The sequence below is a fragment of the Montipora foliosa genome, chromosome 9, assembly GCF_036669935.1.
Source record: "Montipora foliosa isolate CH-2021 chromosome 9, ASM3666993v2, whole genome shotgun sequence".
Classification (NCBI taxonomy): Eukaryota; Metazoa; Cnidaria; class Anthozoa; order Scleractinia; family Acroporidae; genus Montipora; species Montipora foliosa.
The window spans coordinates 10473928-10495905 of NC_090877.1; the positions used below are offsets into that span (position 1 = coordinate 10473928).

Sequence of the window (21978 nt, forward strand, 5' to 3'; positions counted from 1 at the left end):
CTGAAAGAAGGGAGACAGAAAAGCAAGACAAGAGCATCTCGAATTCGAGAAAGAGCTGATAGAGAAGAAATTCAGATACCTCAAAGAGCTTGAAGAGAAAGTATGGTGTGTACTGTGATGACCCCACGCACAGAGGTCTCGAATGTCATCGCGTGACATCATTTGATGAAAGGAAAAACATCTTGTCGACAAAGAAGCTCTGTTTCAACTGCACCGGACCAAAACATCGAGCAATCGAGTGTAACAGCAAAATTTCTTGCCGTCATTGTGCCAAGAAACATCACATCAATCTGTGATCGTCAACAAGCACGTGAGCCGGGGATGACCTCTTCGCAAGTGGGAAATTCAGCCGTCATCCATCCCGTAGTAATCGTTAAGGTAGCAGGATACAAATTTCGGGCCCTTCTCGACAGCGGTGCAAGCCATTCATATGCGTCATCGACTTTTGTGAATCTAACAAAAGCTGAACGCAAAGCTTCCGGAGTTCGTCAAATTACAACGCTTGTGGGCGTGACTACGAGAGTCATGCAAGAGTACAAAGTGTCGATGCAGTCCGTGACAGATGAGTTTTCTTTGGACGTGAATGTGACCAAAGTCGACAAACGGGAATTGCTCTCATTTGAGAAGCCTAAGTATAAGGAAGTCCTGGCCAAGCATCCCCATCTGAGAGGGGTATACATCGACGATGATGACGACAAAAGAGTACTGCCTGTCCATCTCATCCTGGGAGCGAACGACTTGGCGAGAATACGTACCGGGGAGCGATTACGAGTTGGTCGCCGTGGGAATCCCGTAGCTGAGTTTACACGCTTTGGGTGGACGCTGATGTCACCAGGTGCTGAGACCGATTTATTTCCAGTGTACCTCGCTGTGAACTCTGCTGCCGACTACGAGCGTCTGTGTGCTTTGGACTTACTTGGTCTTGCAGACAGTCCCACAGGTGATCAAGAAGACGTATACAGTGAGTTTAAGGAGCAATTGACGCGCTCCTGAGATGGCCGATATGAAACCGCACTCCCTTGGAAAGGTGACCATCCTCCACTTCATAACAATCAAAACGGCAGCCTGATCCGATTGAATTCCTTGTTACGCAAACTTCGAGGAACAGATATGCTAGCCCAGTATGATGCTGTTATCCGAGAGCAACTAGAAGAGGGTGTCGTCGAAAGAGCACCTTCTGAAGCGATGGGAAAAGAATTCTACTTGCCTCACCGAGCAGTAGTTCGAGAGAACGCTGAGACGACAAAACTCCGAGTAGTGTACGACGCCTCCGCTCACGCCCATAATGATGCACCATCTCTTAATGATTGTCTTCACGCTGGCCGACTGTTACAGAACCAGCTATGGAGCGTGCTGACTCGTAACTGATTCCACAGTGTGGCTGTCACAGGGAAAATACGGAAAGCGTTTCTGCAGATAAGGATCCGCCAAGCTGAGCGAGACTCCTTACGGTTTCATTGGATTAAAGACGTACATTCAAGCAAAGTGGATATTCTGCGTTTCACCCTAGTAGTGTTCGGTTTGGCCCCGTCCCCGTTCCTGCTGAACGGAGTTATCCAGCAACACCTTGAACTGTGGAGACCCCGCCTCCCAGAAAGCGTCAGTGAAGCATTAAAGAGCCTGTACGTAGATGATATTATTTCAGGTGGACCCACCGTGACAGACGCAATGAAGCTGAAACGTGAAAGGGCTGAAGTTTTTGCTGACGCAAGGTGTGAACTCCACAAATGGCACTCAAATGTACCAGACCTAGAGACGAATTCCGGTGATGACGAACCCACCTTTGCCAAGAAGCAACTTGAGAACAAATTGAATCAGGGGAAGAGTAAACTCCTTGGACACCCATGGGACAAAGTTCAGGATACGTTAAGCGCAGTCGTTCCTGCGGAAACATCTGAGTTGACGAAGCGCGGAGTTCTTCAAATTTAGCCAAAGTCTACGACCCACTCGGATTAGTGTCGCGCGTGATGCTGTAGGGAAAATTGATCTACAGAGAAATATGCAACCAAAAGCTCGCTTGGGATGCTCCGTTACCAGACGTCTACGCAAATCGATGGAAAAACTGGGAATACAAATTGCCAGACAGTGTCACTCTGCCGCGCAGTTTGGCAACCTATCAAGAACCGATCAAAGAAATAAAGTTACACGCCTTCGGGGGTGCCAGAGGACATGGCGTGAGTGCTGCGATTTATGCTGTTGTTACGCAAGAATGTGGCGTTACATACAAGGTCAGGTTGCTGCCAAGTCCAGTCTCGCCAAACAAGGGCTGGCCATTCCTTGTCTCGAACTGGTATCGGGACGCATGGCTGTCAACCTGGTGACGAACGTACACAAAGCATTGGAAGGGTTTCCGCTCGCAACCGACATCCAGTGCTGGTTGGATAGCACAGTGGCATTACACTGGTTGAATGACCAAGGTGAATATCGTCAGTTCGTTACAAATCGCGTGCGAAAAATCCAAAGTCATCCAAACACTGAATGGCGTCACGTATCTTCTACTGAGAATCCTGCTGACCTCGGTAGCCGCGGTGGGAGTGTAACAGATGTACAGCTGTGGTGGAGAGGCCCAGAGTGGTTAGCGGACCTCACAAGCTGGCCAGAAGATATCGTGACGCAAGCGAGCCAACAAAGTGACGCAGAAAGGAAAGTTCAACGAGAGATCTTCGCAGCGGATATCAAAATCAGTGATGACCTTGATCGTGTCCTAGAGAAGTTTGACCTACACAAAACCCTCAGAGTTTGCGCATGGGTTTCACGTTTCATTCGCAACTGCCAGCACCCTTCGGAGAAGATCCGAGGCCCCCTGTCGACACAGGAAATCACCGCATGCAGGCTCTTCTGGATTAAACGAGCGCAACATCAGGCGATCAGTGACGGCCACTTCCAAGAGGACAAGTTACAGCTAAACCTGCAGAGAAACGCCGATGGGGTTGGAATGCCGGGGACGCATTCAGTGAGAATACCCCATTTTCTTGCCGGTTTCTGCCCTGTACACCTTCAAAATAGTTCAGCGCGCCCATGTGACCACTTTGCACGGGGGAGTGGGACTTACAATGGCGAAGGTTCGTGAAGTCCAATGGGTACCCCGCCTTCGCAAACTCACCAAACGAGTTCTTAGGAGCTGTTGGGGCTGTAAAAGGTTTCAAGCCGTGGCTGCTCCTCACCCACCAGCCGGCTGGTTGAAAAAAGTACGCAAAGATGAAAGGCTCAACATCTTTCTTGGCACTCACGAAATAACCTGGCAGTTTAATTTGAGCCGCGCCCCCTGGTGGGGCGGACAGTTCGAACGACTCATCGGGGTAATGAAGGGCGCCTTCCATAAGACAGTGGGACAAGGTCAACTATCCTGGGACGAGCTCAGTGAGGTGCTCCTGGACGTTGAGATTGTACTGGAAAACCGCCCCCTCAGCTACGCAGAAGATGACATACAGCTACCCACGCTGACGCCGAACGCCCTGTTGTTCATCAAGTCCAACATTTTGCCAGAACTGCAGCCGTATCATCTGAAAGAAAAAGACCTCAGGAAACGAGCGAAATAGGCCATTTCAGAGTTCATGTCTGCCTCCTCTTCAAAGCGAATTTAAGTGCGAAGTTTTTGTGATGGTAATTAGTTCTACTTTACATATGAATGAAAACTAATTTTCATAACAAAATCTTCGCACTTAGACTCGCTTTGAAGAGGAGGCACACATGAACTCGGAAATGGCCTATTCCTTCAAAGGAGTAAAGATGCAATTTGGCGCCATTGGTCCTCTGAATATTTACGAGCGCTACGAGAAGGACACAGCCTGAAGCATGGAAATTCAAAGAATCCTCTGTCAGTAGGAGATGTGGTGATTTTGAAGTCGGAAGAAGAAAACCGAAACTACTGGCCACTTGGGATCATAGAAAAGCTAATTGTGGGACGTGATGGCGTGGTTCGTGCAGCTAAGGTGCGAACTCGGAAGACCGTCCTGGAGAGAGCCATACAACTTTTGTACCCCCTGGAATTGTCGTTCAACAGATCAAAGGACGCTACGTCTCTCAGCCTTACCGCACCGCCATTCAGGCCCAGACGGGATGCAGCAGCTGCAGCAGAGTTACGTATCCAAACATTGCTAATGATGATCAGTGAACATTGAATTTGAGACTCGCATATAGACTGAACTTTGAACAGAGCATTTCATTTGTTGCGTTAAGGAGGCTTCCTACAAGAAATTTAGCCTATACCATTAGACTTGAGACGGCCACAGTTCTTATATGCAAGCAGCTACAGCTTTGAAACTTTAACCACGTACTAGAGGAAGTTTGAAGTTTTTAAAAATGTAGTTGATATGGCGTTCTAGGTTACCATGGCAACGAAACAGTGACGTCATGGTTTTTTATTAGCAGCAATTTTACGCTTTATTCGATCTAAATTTTTGAAATGATACGCAGGGTACTAATCCTGAGGTGTTTGTCAAACGTTTGACGAAGTTTGAAGAAAATCGTAAAAGCCGATTTTAAGTTCTTCGAGAGAGAAGTTTTTACGCCTAAAATACTCAATTTGTCGTTACTCTTACAATAACTTTCAAAAGAAGCGCTGTTTTTAATAAATAGAAGAATCGCTTGTCATGTAAGTCTTTTAGAGGTATCAAGCTAGCTCTCCGTGAAATTCATGATATAAACTGCTTTTGATGTCCGTTGACAAACTTCAACGGAAAGCATTTTATTTTGCGGAATTTCGTCAAACTTCGTTCCCAGAACGTCTGGCGGTCCAGCTGAAAAACTGGTCGATGAATGTTTTTTAAAATCCTGTATTCTGTAATTAATCACAATGTAGAATTATATAGTTGACATTTGATCTTTGAAATTGATCTTGTTTTGCAATCGATAGGAGAACACGTTTTTTTTTTACTTTTTGAGACTAGTGTACATCTGCGAGTACTGTGAAATAAAACGGGTTTTGACTGTGATTACTGAGCTCGAAAGTTACCATACGGAGGCAATTTTCGATAAACAAAAACAATGCTTATACAAAATTTGGGGGGACAAACAAAGAGTATTATGGTATTTTCCGAAGTGGCCTATAATCAGGTCATTTAAAGGCTAATTTAGAGCTCTTGTAAAAGAGGTCAGGCTCTCAGTGTTTCTGTTCTCTGCGGGAATATTGTTTCACAGTTTCGGAGCTGTTTATTGAAAGGCACAATCGCTAAGTGCAGGCAGGTACCTTGCGCTCGCTGGCACCAACAACGTTGCATTCGTAGATCTGAGATTAGGGAGCTTAAGCAACGACGACGGCGACAGCAAGGAGAACGTCAAAATATAAATTAACGTTGTTGCAATCACTTCGTGACTGTTTCAACCTACATAACATGATAAGGGTGTGGCAGTTCCTCAAAGGTGACACTGGTCGGAACGGCGCTTAATTTAGGGGAAAAAAAATGAAAATTTATCCATCTTCAAGTGCTGACATTCGTCATAAAACTTCAAATTTGGCCATTTCACGTTGTTGTTTTGCAGACGACAGCAAAGAAATGTACAAAAGTGAAAAACGCACGTGCAGAGCGTGTAAAGCTATTGTTTTTGTGCACTAAATATGCAAATTCGTGACGTTCTCGTTTCCGTCGTCGTTGTCTGTATCTAGACTGCACTGCAACAGTAACAAGATCAACCAGATACTGCCTCCTACTGTTTTCCTAAATTCTTCCAGAATTATTCCTCTTTGCTAGACTTGCACAAAGTAGCCAAACTTATGGGACAGTTCTCTTTTTTTCTTTGTTATCTTCTTCCACCGAAAGCTGAAGAGGCAGAGATTGTTGAAGCAAGCATGAAATTTGAAGCTGAGCACGAGGAATGCGTGCGTGTGTTGCCCTACAAAGAAAACGATCAGGTGGTGATTCGTTTCTACGTTTTCAGTGGCGAGTCTGGTGCACTCGAGAGCTTAAAAGTAGCCGCCCAAGAATGCTTTGCAAAGATGAAGGTGGAACTAAAGTGGTTAGATCTATATAACAACGCAGCGAATGTACTGAATGTTACACCTCTTGAGTACGTTTGTGGTGAGTCCCACGAACTGGCACTGGAGGCGTCTCAAGTCGATGCAATCAGCGAGGTAATAAACGAAAATCTAAGTAAGTTTGACAAACATCGAAACGTCACATCTGTGCAGGCCTCTTTTAAAGTGAAAAACTCCCAGCAGACACGTGAACCGTGTATAAGAATTTATGTCCTAGGAAAAGGTCACATTCCTATGGGCGAATCTAAGTTCGAAACTTCTCTTGGACCTTACCCGGTGGACGTGGTGGACGGGTTTTGGTATAGCGTTGGAGCTCGTAAGATCTGGGAGCCGAAGCAGGCACAAAAACAGAAGGACGTGGTTTGTTTGGGAGCAAGCATTGGCGTGAAGGATGAGGGAGGTTGTGGGACCTTAGGTGCCATTGTGGGGGATGGAGATCGCTTCTATGCACTATCGTGTGATCATGTGATCAAACATGGGCCCATTGTTCGAGATGAGATTGTTCACCCTGGATTGAATGACCATTTAAACTATCTAAGGTACCACTTAAGAGCATACGCCCAGTGGATAGACAGAATCACTGAACCCGGCAATCAGGAGACTAAGATTTCTGGGGCTGAAAAACTCCAAAAACTTGAAATGGAGAAGAAGTTCAACAGGCTGATGGAACTAAAGGAAGCGAATCGATGTTCCGAAAGGTGTTCAGAGGATTTACTGGAGGAAGCGGAGAAACATGAAAAGGCCTTCCAGGCGGGTTTGAAAGAACCAAGGCTTGTGGGTTTGTACACTAAAGGGTTGAAACGTAATGTCAAATGGACGAATGACAAAGAGTATTTCATTGATGCTGCCATTGCTGAGTTGACTAAAGACGAAGTAGAACGTTTAAAAAAATCCAAGACCGTTAAAGTGATTGGAACAGGAGTTCCTCCCAGTGGTGAATGTTGCCCAGTAAAAGATATCATGAGTGCAGAAGACCTGTGCAAGAGTGGCCGAACAACAGGGTACACCGAAAACGGCTTTGTTGTTGGTGCCTCCGTAGATGCCCCAGCGTTTCTGGCGGCTCCTATGTTCAAGGCACAAGGAGGTGCAACATTTAATGTCAAACTACCTCATGCCTTTTGTCCAGAATGTGACACAGGGCAAACAAGTCAATCACAAATGGAACCAGTTCACGGGATGACCTGTTACTGCAAAACCTGTAAGAAAAAGATTAGTAATGTCGTGTGTGAGCCCGAATGGCGCAAGAACTGCTTGTTCATTGACGCAAGAAAACAGTTCGTTGATGAAGGGGATTCGGGAGCGGTTATCTTCGAAAAACGCAGTGAGGGTACTGGCCTTCGTGGCTTTGGCGTAATTTTTGCTATGCATGAAAATGCTTACAAAATATATGCCATAGCATCACCTTTAGAAGTCGTTCTTGATGCCCTTTCATCAGAAATCTCAGAAGATAACGTTCATACCTTGCAATTGGTATCAGAATTCAACAGTTGAGTGACCTGAAAAAAAAAATTGCAAGGAAGAAAATGTGCCTCCCTGAAACTAGATCTTAACTCCTTGTAATTTTCAGTTGGAACTGTTAATGTAGGTGTGTTTAAGTTAGATTCTTAGAGTTTCACTCCTTGTAGTCAGGCTTCCAGTCCCTCTCTGGATGGTTACGACGGGGAGCCATAGCAACGAGGATAGCAACGGGAACGGGGACGCCACAACACCAACCGGTTTAATGAGAAAAAAATCAAGTGTTCCGCACTGACTCGCGTTTTACATTTTGCGGCTACATTTCTTTGCTGTCCTCTGCAAAACATCTGGGAGCTTTAGCAACGACGACGGGAACGATAACGAGAACGTCATGTAAAAACAAAAATTCGCGTTATTGCGATCACTTCGAGACTATTCCAAGCTTTTTAATGTGACAAAGGTGTAGGAGTACGTCAGGCATGAAACCGATATGAGCGGCGTTTAATTTAGGGGAGAAAATGGAAATTTATCCTCAAGTGCTCACGTCCTCCATAAAACCTCAAATTTGGCTATTTCACGTTGTTGTTTTGCTGACGACGGCAAAGAAATGGACAAAAATGAAAAACGCACGTGCAGAGCGTGCAAAGCTATTGTTTTTGCCTACTAAATATGCAAATTTGTGACGTTCTCGTTGCCGTCGCCGTTGTCGTTGCTAAAGCTCCCTATCGACGACGTCAAAGACAACGAGAACGTCGCAAAACAATAGTTTTTATGAGGGAAACGATTTCTCCGCACGTTCTGCACGTGCGTTATATATTTTGGTACATTTCTTTGCCGTCCTCTGCAAAACACCTGGTTCCTTTTACCAATCCGGATTCGGATTACAAAATCGAGATTTTAGGGATTCAGTGTACAAAATGAAACACGAAATCCGAAATACGATTTTTCCTGCCGATTCCCGCCTCGTCCCTAGTCCCCTTGCCTCGTCTCTAGTCTTCCGCGGATATTGAAAACAAAATGGCGGCCATTCGAAGGCTGGCAATTTTCAATGCTTTACTTGATTTAGTCGACGACGATGGATACCAGATCTCGGAATCTATCGACGACGGCATTTTTCTGTTAATGAATGACGGGCTAATTGAACTAATTAAGACCAATTTCATTTCTATCCCACGGAAATATTCGTTTGAAAACAAACTCAAACAACAGCACGAATTTAACCGTTATTTTGCTACCATTGGCCCGAAACTTGCAAGTGATATTCCTTCTTCAGATGGCAACAGCTATCTGAATTATCTCACTAGCACGGATAAGGAGTTTCAGTTCCGCCCAACTTCCACAAATGAAGTATTTTCACTGCTGAATAAACTGAAAAAATCAAAGGCAGTCGGCCTTGACAAAATTTCTTCTCGACTTATTCGTGAATGCGCGGATCTTATTTGCAAACCGCTGTGCTATATTTTCAATCAGTCATTAAATGTAGGTGTGTTCCCAGACGACTGGAAGTGTGCACGGATCACTCCACTATTCAAACAAGGGGAACGTGATGACCTAAACAATTACCGCCCAATTTCCGTTATCCCGGTTATAGCCAAAGTGTTCGAAAGAATAGTTTACAACCAATTATATGCGTACCTAACAAAGCATAACGTAATATGTAAATGCCAATCTGGTTTTCGCTCTATTCATTCCACCGTTACGGCTCTACTTGGGGCTACGGATACTTGGGCTTACAACATTGACCGAGGAAAAATAAACGCTGTTGTTTTCCTAGACCTAAAAAAAGCTTTTGATACGGTTAATCACGAGATCCTTCTATCTAAATTAAATAATTACGGCATACATGGCATTTCTTACAACTGGTTTAAGTCCTATTTGGACAACCGCACTCAAAAGTGTTCCATTAATGGATCACTTTCTAAAACTTGCTCACTAAGTTGCGGCGTCCCTCAAGGGACTATTTTGGGTCCATTGTTGTTTTTGCTATATATCAATGATCTGCCAAATTGTCTAACGAATTGTGTGCCATGGATGTACGCAGATGACACCCACCTGACATATGCGGGTGACAATACAGGCGACATAGAATCAAGTCTTAACCATGATCTAGAAAATGTTAAAAAATGGTTGATAGCAAACAAACTTACCCTGAACATGACAAAAACCGAATTTATGCTGATTGGATCAAGGCAGAGGTTGTGTGCTCTCACAAATCCTCCAATTCCCGAGATTAATGGTGCTCCTATCACTCAAGTTTCTGTTGCTAAATCCCTGGGCGTGCTTATTGATAATAATCTTAACTGGAGTAGCCATGTCGATAAACTGACAAAGAAAGTAGCTTCTGGAATTGGAGCCCTCAAACGTGTAAGGCATCTCGTTCCTCAGACGACATTGCGCTCTATTTACCACGCTTTACTTCAACCGCACTTTGACTACTGCAATGTCGTCTGGGGAAACTGTGGTATCACGTTACATGACAAATTACAAAAACTGCAAAATAGAGCAGCCAGAGTTTTGACCTTCTCTAATTTTGATGCAAATGCTAGCGAGCTATTCAAAATTTTAGGCTGGAAAAATCTAGTTAGCCAGCAACAAATTGCGCTGGCCACAATGGTCTATAAGTGTCTTCAGGGGCTAGCACCGGAATATCTATGTTCTAAATTTACAAACCGCGAATCTGTTTATAGTTTAAGAGACTCTGAAAGAAAGCTTAATGTTCCGTTTCCGCGGACAAATTATTATAGAAACAGCTTCAGCTATAGAGGTGCTACTGTCTGGAATAGCCTACCCCTCAAAGCGAGACAAGCAGAGTCTCTTAGGCTTTTCAAAAATCTGATTAAAGACATTTTTTAGTATAAAGCACGGCATTCATGGAAAGCAGCTTTAGAATTAATATAGTTTAATTGTATTTTATTGTAATCATTTTAAAATTTTACCTTTTGTAATTTAGATCTTAGCATTGTTTGTAATCTTAGCTGATGATTTTACCGTGCATAAATAATAAAATATCATATCATTATCATATCATATCACAACACGTACCTGTGGAGTTCGATCCGTTGGACGCCATGATGAATTCCCAAGGAGCATTGCGCGTGAGCGTGATGAAATGGATAAAGGAACGGAGAATCCGAATCCGGATTGAAATTGAATCCAAAAAGTCCACTATTGGGGGTGGATTGCTTGGATTCGAGATCGTATTTCAGATTCGGATAAATGGAACGGTGAAACAAAAATCGGATTGTGTGAATCCGAATCCAGATTTGCTAAAAGGAACGCACCTCTTAAAGTGCCACTACGATGAAAATTTTGCATGTCCTTTTTTCTTTCGATTTTGAAAATAGACGTACTAAATAGGTATCATGCCAATTTTTATCTCAATTCCCACGGAAAGTATGATTATTGTAACGTAGTTTTTCGGTTTTCGCTGTCCGCCATTACTCGAACGGCAAGTGACCGTGAGCAAGGAAAACGGTTACGTTTATACAAACGTTGGCCGTGACTTTAACATCTTCAGTTCCCACGGCCTGCTCCCGTCTGACCTTGTAGCTCAGTCGGTAGAGCGGCGGAGATCTAACCCGAAGGTCGTAGGTTCAATTCCCACCCTGGTCAGAGTTTTTCTCTGTCCTTGTGTGGGCCCATTTCCATCAGTAGGGCTAACGCTCACATGGTTCATATGGGATTGAAATCTAGCACTTCACATTACACTCTATTCAGTTAACCTTGTTTAAAATATAAGTGCTACACGGCCAACGTTTGTATAAACGTAACCTTTCCTTGTACTTTCCCATGCTGTCTATGAGAGATCGCCGAGTTGCTTTTTGCTGATATTATTGCCAACGAGTCAGGCCTTCTGAAGACAGAAGGCCTGGCGAGGCGGCAGCTTATAGAGCCGCGAGAAGATTTTTAGGCGGACGAAATCTCAGAAGCGCTTCAAATTTGAGTGTAATGTAGACCAAAAGCTGTAATGTAGACCAAAGCGATGACATGTTGACCGTAGCGATAACCAATGAGAGTGCCGCACGAGTACGCCGCGTGATGTTTGCAGCCGCCAGGCGCCAGATCACGCAAGCTTGGCTCGTTGGCACTTTAGCGACAGCTATAACTAGTATACATTACTCCTTGATCGACTTGTTCGCTTTGTCAAACGTCCACGAAGCGATGCGCGTATGATGTCACGAGCCAAGTCCTGCGTGAAGACCGCTTACAAAATAATCGCAGGCTTCTCCAATGCCGTCCGAGTAATGGCGGACAGATTTTTAGCGGTTTTTGGCTGGCTATTTTCCGACTTATCTCGCTTCTATCGTTCCAAATTTAAATGCATTGTATTATTTTGAACATATTGACTTAATTGACGTTGCAAAAATTCGAAAGAAAATCAAAAATTTTCGTCGTAGTGGCACGACAACCGCTACGACTACGACAACGCCACAAAACAATAATATCATTGGTTAAAAGAGCATAAATAATCGTGCTGCACGCGCAGCATGCATTTTAGCAAATATGTTAGAGGTGCTTTGCATAACGACGACCTGAAATCATCAAATTTGAGGCGGTTTTGACGACAACGTAAGCATGCAACAGAGAATCTTTCATTCTCTATTTTCACCCTAAAACCGCTGGTACCAGTTTATTATTGGGATACCCCGTACTTCGCCCATATTGTAGGACGTGAACGAGACTGAATAATCACGAAAGACTTACGATAAAGCAACGTTATATTCTGAGGTGACGTTTTCGTCGACCGTCATCGCCGTCCTTGCTTAAGGTCCCTAACAACGACGTCGAAGACAACGAGAACGTCACAAAACAATAGTTTTTATGAGGGAAACGATTTCTCCGCACGCTCTGCACGTGCGTTATATGTTTTGGGACATTTCTTTGCCTTTCTCGGCTAAACAACGACGTGAGATTGCCAAATTTGTGCTTATGTGGTGGACGTGAGCACCCGACGAAAAATTTTCAGTTTTTTCTCGAAACTTCCACGCCGTTCATACCAGTTTAATTTCCGGATGGTTGATACATATTTGATATAGCGAAAGCGGCCCGAAGTCTGAGTCTGAGGGGCAGATGGGCTAGAAGACTCTCTTCTCAAACTCATTAATAGTTCAAAAGCCCAAAAAAAAGGAATCACTACCGTTAAGGAAGTCTGGATATGTGATCATATGAGAATAAAATTTCGGCAAGAGTGTTTCGTCCTCTATCCAAACACGGGTGTTTTATGAAACTTGGTAATTAGTTTGCATTTTTTTTTATCTTGAAAGCCTGTCAAAGACCAGATTTTAAGAATAAGAAGATCGCAGTTTTAGAGATTGAAAACTTTTTCGGGACTTTCGAGAAACGGACCCCAGGTCCATCGGGGGGAGGGTGCTGCGGGTGTACAGGCACCCCCTCCCCAAAGGTGCCCCGGAGGTTCGTCTTTTGGGGACGTACTATGGTTGAAATTTAAAAGATTGTGACGAGTAATTTTAATTATTCTATCGGTGTTGTTCATTGTGTAATTTGGAAACACTTTGTTAATAAGATAGAGATGCATAATCCGTCTGGAAGGAAACTAAGCAAACCTTTTTAGTTCGCCTGCTTAGTTCGTTTAGTATGAAGACTAAAGACGGGTTCAGGACGGATTATGCATTTAGACGAATAATCTTGGAAGCGTGTCTTCCAAGATGTACTTGAGACAATTAAGCGAGATGCATAATCAATCCATTTTGTGCCGTCGGCTTTGTACTAAGCAGACGCACTGCAACCTTAATCTTTGCTCAAGTTGGGTCCAGACGGATTATGCGTCTCTAGCATAAAAACGGCCAGTGTTTTCATATTCGATCTTCTCTGTCGGCAACTTTAAAACGCACGAATTATAGTCTCGGACAACCCAGTTGTGGGTTGTCTGGCAGTTGGCCATTATGTATCCACACGTGCAAGTCCTTAGGCAGTCCTATTTTCGAATTTTGTTTGAACTGTTCGGAATCAGAAAATGACGAGATATCGGTTTTGTCTCAGCTTAAGGTGATTCCCGGGTAAAAGAACCCGTCATAGATTTCCGATGAAACTTGGTATGATGACATTACAGTACAAGGAGATGTTAAAAAGGTAATAAAAAGAGGGGGTCACCGTGCTTGTTTTCATGCCACGATGCTGACAAAAATGGTTATTTAGGTGACTTTTGGCTATCTCAGTGCACAACAAACAAGATCGATTATTTTTCAATGCGGCGTGCTATATCACACAGAGTTCGACTTTCTTTGATTGCTTATTCATCTACGTCCCAGAAAAAATGGCTTCAAATACCCTGCATTATTAATTGATATTTTTATCCTTTAAAGGAAACATAATTTGGACTTGCTCTGCTGGGCCCGTTACGTCTCTATCTGTAGCATTTATTTCATTTGCCAAAAAAGTAGCTATAGATTTCTGCCAAATTTTTTCTCAGTTATTGCGGATATTGTTCTCATTGAATTTATAAAATAAAAAGTGGGAGTCACCGTGCTCGTTTAAGAGAAAAGGAGCTTTTATCTCGCTATCGAGCTTAGTTTGAGGGAAATCCCTTATGTTTTGTACGCGCGCGCGCTCATGTGCGCGTGCTGATGACGCAAAAATCGTGCGCAGTAGGAATGCGCAATGCAAAACCAGGGAATCACCTTAACATGACCGATAGTCAAAGAGGTATCGGCTGTATCGCGCGTTTATTCGACGAGGCCATACGACCTGATGGCCTAAACCCTGATGGCCACCGACTGACGAGAGCAGTTTAGGATTTCGAAATGCTACGTAGAGCAATTTTCAATTGAGTTTGAAAAGTAATTTCGTGATTGGTTTGGTTTTGCTTTGCTCCACGTTCAGATTAAAGGATCTGCGCAAGTTTTCCAGCTAATCAGATGCAAAACTAAACACAATTGCCACTTAGTCATTCTCGTTTTCCCGCACTTCGCGCCAGCTGCTTTTGCTTTCTTTGCATTTGGATTGCCAAGCTAAACCAACTCGTGAATTACTTGTATTTGTGGTTGGCTGAAGGGTGTTCTTTGGTCCGAAAGTGATTGGCTCTATGATTTCTTTGGGTTTTGTTTTAAGGCGCTCATTTGAAAACCGCGCAATTCTGGATCTGGCTATCATGGCATAACCCTTTTCAGGGTCATGTAATTCTCCTCAGGGGACGAAATATTTCCTCCGGCAAACGATCACTTCCACTCGAATAAAACAACCATTGTAGACACAAATCTTAATTCCTCCGTCACTCTGACGTCTGATTTTTTATTGTAGATATTTTCTAGCTCAGTGTTTATTTTCGATGAAGTTTGTTGTTGTTGTTCTTTTGCCAAAATAGAGGGGTTCTCAATTTAGTATCTTAAAACCAAACCAAAACCAAAGTAAGCTACTTTGACCAATCAGGATCGTATGAGTCAATCACAACGCAAAGCAAATACATGCAACTGGCACTAAGGGCGGGAAAACGCGTGAGAGCCAGTGACAGTTGGTTTCGTTTTTGCCTCCGATTGGCTGAGAATGTGGCGCGAAAATTTGCAGCCAATCGCGAAGCTGAGTAATGTAAGACCGAAGCGACTGCAAATCTACATGTACTTTTGACAATCGAAAACCGCGTTATTATTGATGTTGGCTTTTTTGCAATATTTTTGAGGAAATTTCAATGAACAAATTTTGTTGGTATTTGTAATTTCGAGTAATTTTTTGTTATTAATTGAGAACTTTAGCACGAGTCTTGTATTCTTTACTTTTTCGCTCATTGATAACTACGTCATCAATGAGGTTTAGGGAGTTTGGACTCGATGGCACTAACTCACTCCATTCCAATTAATCTCTTTACTAGTAATAGCTATCGCTAAGTGCCAACGGAACAGTCAATGTAATACATAGTTTGCAGATTTGTATCAGAGTTCCAAAATACCCAACGGTAGTTGTGACTTTAGTTATTCGAAAGTACTGTAACTCAACTTATCTAGTTCGCAATAACACAATAATAGAAATTGCACACTTTGTATCTCCAACAACAATGTAGATGTTAAGTAATGGTCCGGCTAAGAAGCAGGCAGAAAAACAATAGCCCGCGGCAATAGCGTCGGTTAGTTAAAATGTGCCAACATTTTTAATCAAATTAAGTTCGGCTGTTCCCATTGGTGTAAGCAGCTAAAAGCGCGAAATTTGAATTTCAATGAAAAATGTAATCGACTTGCCGTCTAAAAAATTAGATTCTGTTTCGTAGAACAAATCATTATGCCTTCAAAAACTATGTTTGTAAATATCGTCAAGATTCTATGCGCCATTTGCCGATTGGCGAATGGCGCATAGAACAATGCCCAAATTTGGCCGAGAGACAGAGATCAAGGGCATGGGGAAGAAGAAATCCAAAAAAGGCTTTTTTTTCATTTTTTTCTCATCTTTTTTCGACATTTTCCGATATTAGCCAATCAGATGCCTCGATTGGAGCAGCAGCTTCTAAGTGCTTTTGCCGCTGGGCTGCCTGCTTCTTAGCCGGACCATTACTTAACGTGTTTTGCAATAATATAGACTGCTGGCAGTCTGTTTTTCTCTCGTAATTCAGTAGGGGTTATGAGGCGAGACGTTTTGGCTAAAGGGGAATGGGACGAGACATGGGCGCTTCTTCCCCACTCGGCCATACCACCCTTGTCTCGCCTTCTTCTCTACACGACAAACGCCATACCGCCTTTTCGAGTTCGCGATGACTAAGCGCTCGTCCTAGTGACCCTTAGAGAAAAAACCGGCTGCCAGCAGAGTAGCAATAATATGGAAAGTACTGCTGTAATTTTTGAACAGTCGTAATTTTAACAGGAATGTACAATAATTAATTTGAATAAAATCAGTGCCATGTAGAAAATCGCCAAAGTGTTTTCAGACTTTTCAGTGTGAAACATGTAATGGGGAATCAAAGTCTCTCGCACATGAAGGTTGTTTCACTTTTCAATTTTGCAAGATACAGCCATGAATTGTGAGTCAAATGGATCGTTGAATTGTGTACTTTGCAGACAACATATTTCCTTTGAAAATTAAATTGTTCATAACTCAATGTTTACAAAACGAAAAACAAACTGCTCTACTCGCGGGCCGAAATCCGAAAGTGACAACAGCGGCCGATGAGAACACGTACGCCGGTTTAGTTTTGAGCTCGTTCACTCAATATAGAACACGATGGTTCGAAAATACATATTAAAGAAGACTCAAAGCAAGTGTACACAACAATGTCAGGAAAAAGGGAGAAAACGTGTTTTCACTCACCACCGAACACAAGATCATCAATAGTCGCGCGCGTCATGTAAGTTTGTCTAATGACATCACGCATCAAAACACGCGCTTTCATTGATTCCGACTAAAATCTCCAGGGAACCTTATCTTAGGGCGCGTTCGATTGACCCTATTCCGGAATAAGAATACGTGGAGTGATGATTAAAACGGTATGTTTGGCGCGTTTCGAAGCAGCAAGGATGATAAAAATATGTTTGAAATAGCATTTTAGCAGATGTTTGACAATTTTAATTTGAATTTCCGTAAAAAAGAAGAATTTATAACTTATATTCCATATATTCCTATTCCGGAATACGGTCAATCGAACGCACCCTTACACTGCGTACACTTACATTACACTTTTCACAGCACGATCGAGAATTTTTCTGCCTGCTACAATACTTCGCGCGGCATTAAGCTGGCCGCCTCGCAAGCTTCGCGCCTTCGCTCGACTTGCTCGTTGGCAATTAAACTCCGATGAAACATTTTCCCTGTACGTCCTATGCTAAGACCCTGTTTTTATGGTCTCGGATACCCGAGACAACCTTCCCCACCGAGTTACCCTGGGAGAGATATTTTCCACTCATTTGTATAATTAAAAGATTCTATCAACCGTTTACATGAGGTGGGCGAGACAACTCGGGGAGGCGAGCTGTCTTGCCTTGGCAGGTAGGGTGACCCTGACAGGCGAGACAACTTTTTCGCATGTGAACAGTTTGGCTCGACTACCCGAGACGAGACAGCAAAATCTTAAATGCGCGCGCATAAAATAAAAATCAAAGAAACAACAATTTGGGGGCTTACACATGTTGCTAGCGTTTGCTTTTGAATGAAAAGGTTTTTCCCACCAAAATTCTCACCGCAGTCAACGGGAACTCTAGATTCAAAAACAGTATTTTATGTAAACTACATATTACTGTTCCGTTAAGATTGTCAGTCCACTTTCTGAACAGGAAAACGCAACTATACTTACTAAAAACGAACTAGAAAGAAAGAAGAGCAAATGATGATGCGTATTTTTTGAAGATGCGCCTTAAGAGCCATTTTCCGAGAAAATCGAAAATCGCAAGACACTCGTAAAAAAATCGATTTTTTTTTTCTTTTGCCAAAACATCCCTTTTAGTGACCTAATTCAAGAAAAAATAGTTTGGGGTTCAAGCGATTCATTGTACGGGAGAAATAACAAAAAGTTTGAAAAATCGATTTATGGCTGGTTTTTCGCGCTTAAAAACAACAGAATCCGACCTCAACTTCGAGAAAACGGTGAACGCATAAGAAACAATCCCTAACATCGAAACTTCAGGCGAATATTATTTCGTTCTTAATCTTTGAAGCCCTAAAAGAAAATTTGAAGAAATAAGTTTTTTACATTTACAATCGACAAGTTTAAAAAGGACATATTTGTGTCTCTTGAAATGTTAGAAAATGAAAGCGAACTTTAACTGTTGAAAAAGCCCTCTGGTATATGCCGCTTCCTAGTAAAACCCATAAAGAATAAAGCCTTGGCTATTGAAGTAAATTACGGGAAAGTTTTAGCTCTGGGAATTAAATACAGCCCTGACACTGGAGTAAGCAATTTGAGAATTTCATTTAATAAAATGTATGCAAATTAGACGGCCCGCTGAAGGAATTCATACTAAACAAAGTTTAGAGCAAAAGGATTACTTACTGTTGCTAGTAATATGTTTTTACAGTGAAAATGTTATTTCTAGCTTTCAGCTGTGTTGGTGAGAGCCGTAAATAACTTTTTATATGACGACTGAAAAACGTTTGTTCAGCCACATTGCCGCAGCGAAATCATTGAGATCGCAACTTCGAACTGAAACTGTCATCGCTTGATGAAACTCCGTTACCACAATGGTAAAATAGTTTTCTTCAGGGGGAAAAAGCAGAATTAAAATGCATTCGAAACCGTTGACTTCGATTTTGAATTTGTTTAGTTAAGATTTTAAGCCACCACAAGGTCTTATGACTTCTACTGACCCACGAATCGGTTACATATGCCAAGGTCACGTTAGCAAACTGTCACGAAATACTCAATAGCTTCTGTTTTCGGTCTTTGTTTTGTTGGTAAAAAATACATACAATTTTCACAGAACAGACCTTCTTGCTTAATTTGATTTATATATTTGTATTGGTCCAGACACATGCATATGCTGACTTGTTGTAAAAGACATTCATCACAGTTTTTGATTCAGAGTGAAGGTATAATATTTCCCAAAATATTTCAAACACAAATGTTTCCTTAATAAGTTCGTTATTCCCGAATTTACCACCTTGCAACAATCCCTACAGCAAAATAAAAAAGCATAAAATTCAACTTTATAGCTTGCTATAGTTTTGTTTCGGATTTGTTTTTTATCATTTTTCCTCCGAAACCAGGATCCCTAGCCAGGTAACTAGAAATTCTCAGTTTCATTTAGAGCTTGTTCACAACACAACTTCAAACTTGAGTGTGCTTATCGCATCCTCGAAACCTTCGAGACCTCCTCAAAATTGTTGAAAAGCCTATTGAGGCTAATAATAATCTTTGAGTTAAATTTGACCAATTCAAGCCGCGAGCGCGAGAAAAAGAGAACCACTCCGCAGGGCTGAATACGCGATGTGGAGTGTTATAAAATTCCACATTCTCGCGCGTAACGCTTTCCCTAGAGACCTCTAGAAATGTTGTTTAGTGAAGAAAAACAAAGTTATCTTTGGTGAACTCAGAGAACTTGCAGAAATACCTCCAGCCTGCATAACAGGCGCTTTATCAGGGGCACCCAACGACGGTTTCCCCCCGAATTACTTTGAAAAGACTATTTAGGCTATCCAGAGTACTTTTAGATCTCTAGAAATGTTTTCTAAGTGGCGCTAAGAAATTTATATTTGTTAGGGCATCCTGGGGTAACTTGAGTCTTTTCGAAGTTACGAGGGCTTCAGTGTTATTTTCCCGAACATTTTAGCAGCAATTCAAAGTTTTCCGAAAGTGATAGTTTTTCGGTTCCTTTCTGCATGGCATTTTCGATTCCGAAAATTTTAGGCTTCCTTTCTCTACGAAAAACAACCTAACCTGGGGAGTGAAATGGGAAAAATGAACTTCAGAAAATCGGAGGGAATTTATTACATAAGCTTCGAAAATTGTGTACATGAATGGAACGGTCATCTAGAAATTTTTAGCCTTCCTCAAGCTATAGAAAATCCTAGGCAATGTTTGCTTCTCCGAACAGTTATTTCACAGGGTGCCCCTGCTTTATGAGCTAGGCTAGGCGAAAGCGGCATTTTGCGCGAGGCGCGAAACGCGACGAGGGCAGGAAAAAATAAAGCTTTATCTTTCTTTATCCCTCGTCTCGCGCTTCGAACTCGTTTCGCGCTTTGAGCAAATGCCGCGTTCGCCTCGCTTGGCTCATAAAGCACCTGTTATGCAGGCTAGAATACCTCTTCACATTTATAAGATAAGGTGTCATTGATTTGTTAGAGCGGGGAGAGACATTTATAACGTGCAAATAGTCACGAACTGAAAGGTGACTTGTAACAAGGACTCAGCCTGACAAACAAGAAATGATCTCTCTCTCCGAAAAGGAACACTCTTTTAAACATAAACAAACTTCAAAAATAAGCAAAGAAAGCAAAACAATGAACAAAATAGATTTTTTCTTGACTTAGTTATTGCGGCGAGGACAAATGGTGAATGATTCACTTCTGGAAGTAGCCTCTGAGGAGAAGTGAGAACACCGTTTAGGCAGAACTCTGCACTTTGTGTACTTTACTAGCCTGTTCACACTCTCTTCATTTTTAGATGCACGTATAAAAAAAAGCGCGTTCCGCCCTCTCTCACGGGCAATCGCTTATCTTGTGCGCGCACCAAATTCCCAAAACAGAAAAAACGTCTGTGAGCAGGGTAGCATTTCGTAATACTAGACGGGAATAATTCAATTAAATTGAAATCGTAGAGGCACGTGCAATAGTAAGTTGCGAAACACTTCGTGACAATATATGAATTTTATTCCAGGAGCATTTGACCTGGAAATGTTATATTAATATTGTTCCCAGAGTCGAATATTTCTACACTGATGATCTATAAACAGACGTAGGGTTGTACATTTTTTCATTGGGACAGCTGTAATTGTTTCTTAATCTGTTTACAATGTGTACAAAGTATAGTACGTACAGTCGTATGTGACAAGCTAGCGTGACCAATCTCTGCGCGTTTGTTAAATTATGCGTCATATGATCTTGTTATCCCGTCTAGTATCTGATTTGTTCGCTCAATAAGAGTAATACTCACCTTGTTAACTGTGTGGTTTGAGCGGTGGTTAATTTTCATCATTGTATGTTATTTTCGGACCAAAACATAATCGGGTTTCATTATTACAGAAGCGTCTGATGACGCGTAATAAGCGCTGCGTGGGAAGTGTTTAGATAGCTCAAGCGCTGAAGTTGCTGGACACATTTTGGTCGAAATCAGTTATGGATGAGTTGCCACAAACAGATTAAGAGATGGATTTAACTTCTCTCACAACAAGCAATGGTAAGTTGTTCGTTCAACAAAACTTTGCGTTAAAAATATGAATTTATTCAGCGGGCCGTCTAATTTGCATACGTTTTATTTACTCAGATACTCAAATTGCTTACTTTAGTGTGAGAACTGTATTGGATTCCCAGAGCTAAAACTTTCCAGTAACTTAGTTCAATAGCCAAGGTTCTATTCTATATGGGTTTTACAAGGAAGCGGCATATACCAGAGGGCTTTTACAACAGTTAAAGTTCGCCTTCATTTATTAACATTTCCAGAGATACAAATTTGACCTTTTTAAACTTGTCGATTGTAATTGTTAAAAACTTCTTTCTTCAAATTTTCTTTCATAAATTAAAGAGTAAGTATGTAATAATTCTCGGCTGAAGTTTTGATGCTAGGGATTGTTTCTTATGCGTTCAACGTTTTCTCGAAGTTGCGGTCGCATTCCGTTGTTTTGAGTACGAAAAACCAGCAAAAAATCGATTTTTCAAACTTTTAGTAATTTCTCCCGTACAATGAATCGCTTGAACCCAAAACTATTTTTTCTTGAATTAGGGTACTAAAAGGGATGTTTTGGCAAAAGAAAAAAAAATTCGATTTTTTCACGAGTGTCTTGCGATTTTCGATTTTCTGGGAAAATGGCTCTTAAAATATATGCATAATTAAGTAGGGTCAACTTTTCCTCGGTCACGCAATTCTCATATAGACGCTCGGCAAAGTTGTCTCGGGAAGGAGGGCTGTCTGGGGTAACCGAGACCATATAAACAGGCCCTTAGTGAAATTTCCGATTGTTACCGGA

General features: G+C 42.2%; 1 protein-coding gene across 1 annotated transcript in view; it reads left to right on the forward strand.

The window, feature by feature from the left end:
• The window catches only part of LOC137970417 (uncharacterized), a 33281-nt gene extending 25807 nt beyond the window's left edge, over window positions 1-7474 (forward strand). The window contains exon 4 of the mRNA XM_068816945.1: window positions 5760-7474. Coding sequence (XP_068673046.1) covers window positions 5760-7465 — 1706 coding nt within the window. The 3' untranslated portion in view covers window positions 7466-7474. The remainder of the gene's footprint in view (window positions 1-5759) is intronic.
• The last annotated feature ends 14504 nt before the right edge of the window (window positions 7475-21978 follow it).